We start from the raw sequence: 12,495 nt of genomic DNA, 5'->3' as shown, positions 1-12,495 counted from the left end.
CTGCGTGACAACCACTACATCTTCCCAACTCCCTGTGACTTGTGACAATCAGTTTTGTAGCCATTCCTGAACTGGCCTCATATGTAACCCTGCACATGGTATGAGAGGTATGATAGGTATGCAGGAGGCCTTTTCCCCAGCATTTTCCCCACAGTCCTCACTGTCAGAGACTGACCCTTCTGGTACTGGTTGGTTTTGTGAAATATATATGGATAAAATCCTCTGCTCGCAAGGATAAGCTTTCACTTCTGTTGAGTTTATTCTAGCTCCGAGGAATATTTTCTCTTGCTTAGGAGACGATTTATCTCTGTTTATTGAGAACCTCAAATTGTGAAGTGTTGATATTACTGTATCTATGTGTTCTTTGCACTTGCGTAGGGAATTTGCTTTCAACAGCCAGTCATCTAGGTAAGGATATACATGTATCCCTTGCCTTCTTAAATGTGCTGCCACTGCTGCCAGGCATTTTGTAAACACGCTTGGTGCTGATTTTATTCCAAAAGCCAGAACATTGAATTAATTGTGTGTTCCTTCCACTACACAGAGCAAATATCTTTTGTGTCTGTGATTCATTGGAATGTGTAGATTAGCATCCTTTAGATTTATGGTCGCCATACAGTCTCCATGTTGTAGCTGTGGTATGACATCCTGGAATGTTGTCATTTTTAACTTTTGTGTCTATATGAACTTGTTTAAGAAACTGAGGTCTAGTGTAGGACGTAGTGATCCGTCTTGCTTTGGTATTAGGAAATAGTAGTTTCCTTGATTGCCGTCCATTCTGGGCACCCTTTCTATTGCCTTCCTTTGCAATAATTATTTTACTTCTTATAATCAGTTCAGTTCAGTACTCTTTATTTCCATTTAAAAAACCATAAAAGATATACATACACACATTATAAAAACATTTCAAAAGGTACCGATGAATTTCGTAAGCCATGATTATGTCTGTGTCTTTTTCTTTCTTTTCTTTTCTTGATGTTTAATTTCATTGTCATAGGTCATCTATTGTTGGCACATATATCCAAGCTCTATATCAAACAACATCATGTATTGATTTATTAAAAGAATATAGGCCATGTGTGAATGGTCACATGTGCATGATTAGACTTCCAAATTATTTGCATTAACACTAGTTGTACGATGTATAGCCAATCTATATTCAAAATAGATGTTGCAAGTATATGATATAAAATTGTACACTTTTTCCCTTTTCTATGTTTAAATAATTGAAACTTTTATCATATAAAATAATAAAAAGATATATTTTTCTAATAATTTCTCTTTTTTAATATTTGGTCTTTCTGCATATCTATTTGTGTCCACTCGGTTATCCATTACCCAAATGATTTATTCACATAAAAGGTACCAACTGTCCTCTACTTTACCAATGGGAATACATTCCCAAAGAAGACCTTTCTTGGCAGTTAAAAATATGAAATGCATTTTAAAAAAATGTAAACGTTGAGGAGTGACAATAGAAGAGATACACATTTAGAATAAAAAGGAGAGCAAATGATAGTATATACAAAATCCACTGTGCAATTGATTCATTTTCCTGTAGTAAAATACAAAGTCGGTCTATATGGTGGTAACAATAAATTCCATATAAACAACTTAAAATGTAGTGCAAAACTGGGAGTAATTCTTATACTTTCCATTCATGCCTTCCCTTTTCCTTATTAAGTTCACACCGAACAAGTACCTACTCAAGCTAAAAACTACAGGTTGAGATGTATCTGATCTCAATATTCTCTCTGCCTCAATACAGGATCTTGTACCCAATAATCGGCAAATGGGTTTGATCCATTTCCTTCTACACGTTTGATAAGCTGGGCAGAAGAATAGTAGATGTAATTAATTTTCTTTACTCCCATGGTACGCAGATCACAACATTCAGAACTTGCATTTTCAGTTTTGTGGACCCATTTCAATGTGTTGGCATTAAACTGCAACACACCATATTGAAATTTAAGATATAACGATTTTGCCAACTGTGGCTGGACTTCATCTAAAAATTGCTCAAAGTTCCAAGATGATTTCATTAAAAGAAACTGCGTTGTCAAGGTACCTATCGCTGAACTCTTAGAATAGAAGTGATCTCTCTTCTTTGTGTGGACCCCTTTCTTTGGTCCTCTTGATGGTGGTTGTTTGATCAGTTCTATGCAATATCCAAAATGCATGAGATTTTATATCCTTTTGACTTACGTCACTTTCCTTCACTTCCGGAGGAAGTCCCTTTTCCTCCCCCCCCCCCACAGGTGTTGTATGTGAGAGGGCAGTGTAGTGATGCAGTCCTCTTGATGGTGGTTGCTTGATCAGTTCTATGCAATATCCAAAATGAATGAGATTTTATATCCTTATGACTTACGTCACTTTCCTTCACTCCCGGAGGAAGTCCGTTTTCCTCCCTTCCCCCACAGGTATTGTGTGTGAGAGGGCAGTGTAGTGAGTCACTTATTGGCCGGGGCAGCCCCCCTTCTTTGTAACTGTGATCTTCTTCTTGCATGTCCACAAAAGGGTTGCCGCAGTGGTGTTTGGGATTGCCAATGTTGAGATGGTATTTGTCTTTGGCTATCACCCTGAAACCTTTGGTGAAAGGTTGCACTTGGAAAGCTACCTCTGCCTACTAGTCTTCTCCTCATGTGTCCCCTGAATTGCAGGGCTCCCATTGACTTTGCAGTGTCATTGTCCTTCTTGAGTTGCTACGGGTTTCATCCACTGCATTACCAAACAATTGTTCCCCGTTGAATGGTTTGTTAATTATATTAGCCTGTACCTCTGGTTTAAAACCGGACACTCTTAACAATGCATGTTGTCTGATGGTGGTTCCCACCATCATCTGTCTATTTGCTGTGTTTGCCTTATCTAGCGCAGATTTTAAGCATGTACGTGCAGTGTTTTTTGCCCTCTTTTGCCGAGGATGCTGCTCTTTTGCAATATTTTTCTGGCAGATACTTCATCAGCTCTGCCATTTTGTCCCAGTGCTGATAAGCATATCTACTGACCAGGCATTTGAATTGGCTATTAGCCATTGAGTTTCTTCTTCTTACTTTCTTTATCCGGTGGTGGTCGGATGCGGTAGTTACATTGGCCCTCTTTATGGCTATGGCAGCAATGATGGAATCTGATGGTACAGTTCCTCATATATATAGAGGGTACTTTGATGAATGCTTCTATTTTGTCTCAGCCCTTTGTGTTACTGCATTGCAAGTTGCAGGTTCCTTAAAGGCTTCTCTTCGCTGATCCAGTATGTTTGGTAGCATTGGTAAGTACTAGCTCCATCTTTTGGGAACCTAATATTGTCTCTATGAGGAAACATGACTGTGATTTCTCCTCTTCCAGTTGCACCCCATACTTGTCTGCCTCTCTCTTCATTAGCTGGCAGTACAACATAATGTCGTTCAGAGGTGATGGCCTCTAGGGATATGTGTCTATCCTGCCTTCTGGGGAATCAGTCTCGATGTCCTGCCACTTGTCACCATATATTCGGAGCCCTCTGTTTCTTTGGAACATTGCAGGGTTTCAGGGTCCTCTTCTTCAAAGAAGAATTCTTGTTCCTCCTCTCCTGTGGCTCTGGAGACATTGGGGGCTGTAGCTCTTCGATGTCCTTGGTCAGTTTTGTTTTTTCCGTTTATGTTTTTGGTGGAATTCGAAATATTCAAGGAGATGCATTGTACTCTTTTTCTTTTGTATTATATAAGCTATTTCAGCCTCGAGACAACTCTTCTCCCGCTTAATTCCGGTGGCTTGCTCTTCCACGTCGAGAGTAAGGGTAGATTTCCTCTTTGACGTCGAGGCTTCCTTCAATGGGGTATCACCCAACACTTGTATCTTGTCCTCCTGACTCAGATCGTCTTTTGACATTGACAACTCCTGAATTCGATCATCTTTCGACATCGTCATCTTTTGTGATGTCCGCCTACCTGCGGTCTCTTTGCTTTGGGGCCTGAGAGATTCTTTCGGCCTCTGCTTGCCTTCGATCAGCTAAATATTTGACGCAAAGTCAGCTCTCTGAGGATACCTGGTCCCTTATTTTGTACGAAACTCTACCCCAGTTTGATTTTTCAGTGTTAACTGGGAGCGTTTTTCTTTGTGCTTTTGCTGCTCCTTCTTGCGTCGATGATTCTCAATTCGGCGTTTGAGCCTTCACCTTCGGCCACTTCTGCAATGTTATCCTCCTCCTGGCTCGACAACCCTAGGTCTTGGAGCAATGTTGTCTCTTTATGCCCCTGCATGGCATAGTATACCTGCCTCCATTTTTCTCTCGTCTTTACGGTCTTCAGCTTGAAGTCTGCATCAGTTCCACAGTTGTCATTCTTGTGGTACAGTAGAAGGCAAAGGTTGCACACTTGACGGCTGTCCTTTTAGTGCAAAGTTATGGTGGCACTTTGATTTAGAATTGGAACGGTGTCTGCACCATATCACATGGAACAGGGGCACCCCTGCCCGAACATTCTCCAGTTCACCCTCAACGTATAAATTAGATGAGTTCTTATTCTGTACCTGGTCCTGGTGGTCTTCTCTCTTCTTTTTCTTCCAAAACTGGAGAGCCTTCTGCAATGTTTCCAGACCCAACGGCGGAAAAAAAGTATCTGAAGATGGTGACCACGCAACAGTCGAAGCCCCCCCCCCCCCCAAAAAAAAAATAGAAGGAGGACTACTAATACAATGAAGAATTCTGGACCTTACCACTAGAAGGCGACTAATGCACAGCATTGAATCCAGAAAAGAATCATGCTGCAAAATGAGTGTTTACTTGTAAAGCAGTATCCAAGATGACAAAGTTTCCAATTATTTCCCTCTTGGACGCGAGAGAGAGGCACACTTCGAATGAATAATTAACAGTAAAAAAAGAAACATTACATCAGTACCACGCTCTCTTCCTGCTGTCTTCTAAGCAATTACCTATCGGTAGTAGTAAGGCAGGTTAAGATGTACTCATGTTTGTGAAACTACCCTAACCGGTGGGTCTGGGTCCTGAGAATGAACAAAATATTAAAAGTGACTAATGTACTGAAACACTATGCATTTTTCTCTGGGGACAGACCTGGCATGGGCAGTGAGGTTTTTCGTACCTTCAGTGCTACTTGCTGAACTATGACAAACAGTTGCCTCAATGGTGTCTATCAAGGGCTGTGTCACATTTGCATTGCTTCTTCAGTCTTTATACCATTCTTGCAGCACATATAATGCTGATAGTTGACAGAAACACATTTTAAAATATACAAATGTTTGTTTAGAACCTGGGAGGGGTCTATCTGGTTTTGTGCTAAATGGGTGTGCCTTGTCAATACTCTTTATTCACCTTATACTAGACGGGCAGTCTGTATGTAGGTCTACATCTAAAATTAAAAAAAATTGTTTGTTCAGTATATTTCAATAAATATATCCAGCAAAAGATAAGATCTCGTATGCCATCTGAATCCATTTTGGTTATTCTTGTGCACTGTCTATCCTTTCATTTGCTGCTGAACATTTCTAGTCTAAACCCATCACTATTGTACAAACAAACTATGTTAAAATATACATTGCCAAATGTACCAGGAATGATATGATAAAGCTAACAAGGCCATGTTACTTACCAGCCAAGTACAGTGCTTTCACTTGTGAGGCTTGCAATGCATCATGGAAGATGATAACAGATCCAAGCTGTCCTTCCAGAGATGTTGGAGACCCCCACTCACTGTCCTGAGTTCCTGCTGATATACATTTTGAGACAGCACCAGATTTAGCAACCACTCCTCCCCAAGAAGGAGAATAAAGTATTCCTCCAAATGATCTGCTGGCTGTGACAGGGGATGAAAATGGAGGATCAGGAATTTGTGATGGAGGTGGGGTGGTAGTCCTCTGACCTGCAGAGCCAATGCAGCAAGAAGTAAAAGTCTGGAAAAGGCCACAGAAGAAAAACACTGTTTACTAGTAAAGAATCATTAGCACACAATAAAGAACAAGACAGACTGGTCGATTTAAAGGCAAAAGCAATTTTGAAATACTTTTTCATCTTCAAGCACTGACAGTGAGAAATAACAATCTAGCACAATCTGTTTAATATATAGCAACATTTAGCACAAAATGTTTTTAATGGCAAAGTTAGGAATTTATTGTAAGTAAAGATGATATTAGTTTTTGTATTACAGCAATGAGATGAATATGACCTCATAGGGGCAACCTTTCTGGTTCATTACCCTATAACTAAATGCAAGTTATTTGTTCCATTAAAATCTTTGCCCTTCACACTGGATGTAGACATAACATTACAGTTATGGAAAATATTACTTTTAATGTAATCTAAATAGAAATTATTTATATAAACGGCTTCATAACCCACTTCTGTTGCTTAGAAGGGCTCTTAGTAACAAAGGTTACCCAGATGAATATGGTACTCAGTTTATGGAACTTTGGAAGGATAGAAGACACAAGTAAACACTGACTATGCATGCTCAAGAATTCTCCTGTAATGGGGGGCGGGGGGCACTAGAAGAATGCAAGCAGAATGGCCGCACTGACGTGAGGCTCCTGCTGCCTGGAAGAAAAATCCTTAATTTATCCTACAAAAATGGGTTGCAAAATCGTTGTAACCCTGCCACACTGTAGGACTATCTGAGCTTCCCACTTGGTGAAAAGAGCGGAGAGATTGGACGTTGCCGGCCCCAGCACCGGTCCGAGGAAGAAGTGGCACGAAAGTCGCCAGAGCTGTGCGTGGTCGCAAAGCGGCGAACGAGACAAGTTAAGACCGGGGCCTCACACGAGGAGGCTAGGCCGCAATAGCTGCGAGGAGCGAGAGCCGAGCGCATCCATGCTGGGAGGTGCCAACAGTGACTGGAAGCCTGAGCCACGATAGAAGACTGCGAGCAAATGTAGGAGAGGCGGCGGCCGGAATTGGCGCCCGACCTGGAGTGGGAAGGATCGGAGCACTGACACAGCGAGGCCATCGCCAAGGCGGCCGACAGCGGGAACAGCGTGGACCTGCCGCCGGGGCTTCCGAGGAGAGCAAAAGTGAGGGGGAGCCCGTAAAGCCATTAATAGTGTACTAAGCTACTGGCGTGTGGTGCACTAGGTGAGAACACTTGGATACTGAGGTGGCGTGAACAGGCTTTGTACCCACAAGAGCCTTAGGAGGACATACGGAGCACGACAAACCGGATAGGAGCAGTGGTGAAGTATGCCCCCACCCAGCTGATTACTGAAAGGAGGAGCTGGAAGCGCAAAAGTCGAAAGCTTCTATGCATATGCACATATCGTGTGACACTGGGGATTGTATAGCGCATCTGACTCCCACTATGAGGCGCCATTTTGGGAAAGGAGCAGACAGGCCTTCAGTTGGGGGTGCAGAACGGGGGGTAACCAGCAGACGGAACGAGTGTGGGAGCCCTGAAGGAGGCGCAACCCTCTACTGGGAGAATTGGTCAACAAAAAGCTGCCACGACTACACAGATAGTGCGGGGAAATCGGAAACCTGCCCTCACGCTGCCTTCTTGGTCCCCAGGGATATCAAGTGGACGCAAAGTGGAGACCTAGCTGGCGGAGAGTGGCGCCTGCAGGAGACGGAGATTTGGACCTAAAACCAGAGGCAGTGAACCTTGACAGAAGTGAGCAGGATATTGCGACCAAGGTCTTGTGCACACTGTTTATTAGAGGCTAGGGGCTGCTGTGCTGAGGAGTCCTTGCTCTCTCGCGCCAGGTCCGGCACCAGCTGCAAGGAGAGCGGGAAACTGCTGGAGAAGTAACGCAACATATACTTGGGACAGTGCACTGTGGGGGATATGGTGAAACCTGAAACTAGACAACCAAATTTCAATTTTGAAACAGCGAGGAGAGTGAACAGACCCATGCAAGATGATCAGGACTCAAAAAGTGCGGAAAGGATCAGCGACGGACCTACCTCACAGGCTGCGGATATGCACAATATTTTGCAAGAGGGGCGGCAGAGATTTACGACAGTGGTAGACAAAGTGGATCGCATGTCGTCAAGGATGGATGCTATAGCACATAAACTTGACGGCCATGAAGAACGTATGAAAGAGACAGAAAGGTGCATATCCGATAATGATGACACCACCGCCAGTCACACATCACAACTCACAAGAATGGATAAGCTCTTGAAAATAATTGCAGCCAAATATGAGGACTTAGAAGCCCGCGGTAGGCGCAATAACATCCGTGTGATTGGAATTCCAGAATCGACCAACATTGGCAGGATGGGAGAGTATATAAAAAAAATGCTACTGACGGCTATTGGTAGGGAGTCATTTTCCACACAGTTCATAGTTGAACGGGCCACAGAACCCTCGGGCCACGGCCGACACCTGGTAACCCCCCGCGGCCCATCATCGCGAGATTGCTGAATTATAGAGACCGCGACGTGGCTCTTCGTGCAGCAAGAAATAAGCAGACACTGACATATGATGGAAACACGTTCTCAATATACCCGGACTTTATGCCAATAGTACAGGAGGAGAGGCGCAAGTTTATAGACGCCAAGAAGAAATTGCATGCGGCACAAATTGATTATGCGCTGCTGTACCCAGCGAGACTCAGGGTTACACATCAGGGGAAACAGCGTTTTTTTTACTAATCCGCAGCAAGTAGACAACTTTCTCCGGTCAGTGAAGCGCATGAATCAAAGTGGCAGAGGTCAGGGGTCTTCGCAGCAATCCAACTCCACAGAAGCTGAAGATGATTCGCAATGAGACATTTCCAAAGACACTATCCTACACTAAAAGGTGACGATAATTAAACTGATGTGTAATAGTGAACTCTCTGGCTGAAAAGAGGTGAGACATTACCAGCTGACTCATTTGGTCTAGTAGCAATGCGTTCCAGGCTCCACTCCCCCCCCCCCTACAGAGCCCGGGCGGTACAACAGAGGAGGGCTTGGGGGGCGAGGAGTATTTGCGTTGCCGACTAGAAATGTCCCTAATGGGTATTCCCCTATGGATGAACACAGCACATTATGTGCAGGGGGCATAAAAAAGTTTTTGACTCTGTTTGGGATTGGGGCGGGTGGTGGGTTACGGATTCTGGGTAGTTTGGGTTGCTCCAGTGGGTGAGGGGAGGGATGGGTAGAAGTTGGGCTGTTTGTCATGTGAGAATAGTTGTGCTAGAGACTTACCTCTCGGGGTGCAGTTTTACTGCGGGGGGGGGACGATGAACAGCATCAAAAGTGCGTTATATCAAATGTATATGGTCATTTACCAGATTGGGGAAGTATTGCATGGACAACATTTAGGATGCAGGTAGTGCTTGGAAAGCATGGCTGAAGCAAACTTAGGTACACGAAACATTATTACATGGAATGTAAGGGGACTGGGCGATCCCAGAAAGAGGAGGCACAAACTTTCATACTTAGATAGGCATAACGTGCACATCGCTATGCTACAGGAGACTCATTTTGAACGTTAAAAAGCAAAGACCATCGCCAATAAATGGGCAGAGCATAGAATCTTCTCCTCTTACTCCACATATGCAAAGGGGAACAGCGATATTGATAAAGAAACAGGTACCCTTTCGACTGGAGGGCAGGTATGGTCTCGCGTGGGGACGACCTATGATCTAAATCTGTCACGCTGGCCTGATGTCATGGGCCGAACACAGATGAGCCGGGGTATTTTGATCCAATGTGGGCTAAGGTCTTCGAGGTGGACTCCACCCATGTCATTTGGGGAGGCGACTTTAATGTTACATATTGTCCCAGTATGGACAGGTCACACCATGCGCCACACCATTACACTAAGGCACAGGAGGTGATGAGAGATATCATCTCTGCTTACCAGTTGACTGATGACTGGCGGCAAACACACCCGGATGCACAAGAAGGTACACATTTTACGGTGCAGGCGCAGTCATGGGCTCGACTGGACTACTACTTAGTATCCAGAGGGATGGCCCCAACACTAGCTGGAGTAAGGCACTTAGCTAGAACCTACTTGGATCACGCACCAGTGTTGCTGGTGCTCTCTTCCGCCGACTTTAACACACCACGCAGCCCCTGGCGACTCCATGCCCCTATCTTACTTGACACAGTGTTCCAGGAGGAGCTGCGGGAGGAGATAAGTGACTATTTCAAGCAGAATAAAGACTCTGTGAATAGTGTTGAGATTATATGGGAAGCATTTAAGGTAACAAAACAGGGATATTGCATAGCTAAGGGGGCCGGAGTTCTTAGGGATATACAGAACACCCTGCGGACATTAGAAACTGACCTAAAAAAGCTGGAAGCGGAACTTGCAAGGGACCCGAAGGGCTCGACACAAGCTACATTTAGAGATACGCTTACAGAGTATATGGAGGAAGCACAGAGGGAAACGAGGTATCAGGGTAAATATCGGGTGGCCAGGCAATTATGGTGAAGGAGATAGGCCTGGGAAGGCATTGGTGCAAAAAGTGAAACAACCCCGCTGCAATAACTATGTAATGGAAGTGGAGGATCTGGAAGGGGGGGGGCATGCCGTGATACAGCTAACATACTTAACGTCTTTTTGAGTCATTACAAAAAGCTATACTCCACAACTAGAACAAATGGCCTCGACCTAGGGGGATGTGTCACTGGGCGGGCTTAGTGATGTGCAGAGGACCTTTTTATATGCACCATTCGAACTGGACGAGGTGCAGGAGGTAATAATGGGGCTGCAGTCTGGGAAGGCCACAGGGACGAATGGAATCCCGGCAGAATTCTACAAAGTGTATGTAGACTTGAAGGCCCCTATCCTTAGGGAAGTGTATGAGGACTCCCTGGAAGTGGGACATCAGCTTGCCACTATGAGTGAAGCACTCATACTATTGCAGTTTAAGCCGGGAAAGGTACCAGAGCAATGAGATTCTTATAGACCGCTCTCACTCCTGAATAACGATGCTAAAATTCCGGCCAAATTGCTTTGCAACGCGCCTGGGCTTGCTAATGGAGAACTTGATCTTACCCGATCAATCAGGCTTTGTACCCGGAAGGGCAACCTCCCACAATTTGAGGACGTTATTTGCTGTCTTAAATAATGTTTCGCCTGACCTCCCGCTAGCTGCGATTTTTTTAGACTCTACTAAAGCGTTCGACTCCATAGAATGGGACTATATTTTTGGGGTAATGTAACGCATGGTTTCCCACCATTGTTCTTGTCATGAATTAAGCTGCTATACTGCTTGCCAGTGGCTACGGTCCTTGTAAATGGTCATACATCACAATCGTTTAGCATCACAAGGGGAACCCGGCAGGGGTATCCCCTCTCCCCATTACTTTTTGCCAACGCGGTGGAGCCGCTGGCGGCTAAACTGCGACAGCACCACAATGGTAAGGCCTTACACTGTAACCTGCGCCAAATACTTGTATCCTTATATGCAGACAATATCACTCTTTACATTCGGGACCCCCAGCAAAACCTAAATCCGATACTTAGAGAATTCATAGTGTTTGGGCAGCTTTCGGGAATCCAGATAAATTGGGGGAAATTAAGCATTTTCCCGCTAACAACAGCCACGACGCACTTCTCGCTGGATTACCCCCTGGAGTGGTGTGAGGAGGAACTGAAGTATTTGGGGATAAGAGTCACCAGAGATAAGGAGGAACTTATGTGGATCAATTATGGGACGGGCATAATTCGTATAGCAGATTGCGTCACACGCTGGGTGGCGCTACCCCTCTCCATGGCGGGCCGAGCATCCTTGATAAAAATGGTGGTACTCCCCCAGTTGTTATACCTTTTTCTAAACATCCCGTTTTATCCAGGAACACAATTTTTTAAATCACTTAAGTAGGAACTGATACGCTTTGTCTGGGAGGTAAGCAACCTAGATTGCAGTGGGAGGTAATGACACGACCCTACTTACTGGGGGGTTTGGCATACCGAACTTCGAGCTCTACTTTACGTGCACGCAAGCCCACTACGCTTGGTGTTGGGTGAAACAGCCGAGATATATGTCTCAAGTCGCAGCAGAACATTGGTTTGCGCACCCCACGCCGATAGAGGGAGCATTATATGCACCAGTAGATAACAGAGACAGAACACCCAACGCCCTCACACGCACGAAAGCAGCATGGCAACGCATAAGACATATGCTGGATGTTCCCATGTTATATTCGCCCTTGATGCCTCTTACTTACCATCCTAACTTGCCGCTACTACAGGAGTTTTTTTTCTCGTAATTTTCAAAAGCGGACCCACTTATGCACCTGGGGGGACCTGTATCACGAAGGCCAATTCCGCAATATCGAACACATGTTCCTAAAAGCTCAGAAGACACCACTAGATGTCTTTGTATATATTAGACTGCAGCAAGGGATAAGATCACTTACTCCTGATTTCCCAGCGGAACCACAAGCGCTCGCCCCACTACAACTCATACTAGGGAGAGATACGGCTAAAAGGCTGGTTTCATTGATATATAAAACGGTACATACACAGAGGGAATTACCAACCACATTGTCGCGCACAAGATGGGGAGAGCAACTTGGAAAAGCCCTGACAGACGAGCAATGGGAGGGTTGTTGTCTGCAGACCGAGCGAG

The 12,495-nt window shown here is 44.7% G+C and overlaps 1 protein-coding gene across 2 annotated transcripts in view; it reads right to left on the bottom strand.

Moving 5' to 3' along the window:
• The window catches only part of NBEAL1 (neurobeachin like 1), a 1,045,477-nt gene that overhangs the window by 571,497 nt on the left and 461,485 nt on the right, over positions 1-12,495 (bottom strand). For both annotated transcript variants that reach the window (XM_078680248.1, XM_078680249.1), the window contains one exon: positions 5,583-5,883. In XM_078680248.1, the coding sequence (XP_078536374.1) occupies positions 5,583-5,883 (301 nt within the window). The remainder of the gene's footprint in view (positions 1-5,582; positions 5,884-12,495) is intronic.

Source organism: Lissotriton helveticus, chromosome 3_1 (assembly GCF_964261635.1).
Source record: "Lissotriton helveticus chromosome 3_1, aLisHel1.1, whole genome shotgun sequence".
NCBI lineage: Eukaryota > Metazoa > Chordata > Amphibia > Caudata > Salamandridae > Lissotriton > Lissotriton helveticus.
Note: the sequence above shows the minus strand (reverse complement) of the source record. Positions and strands in the feature narration are given on the sequence as shown.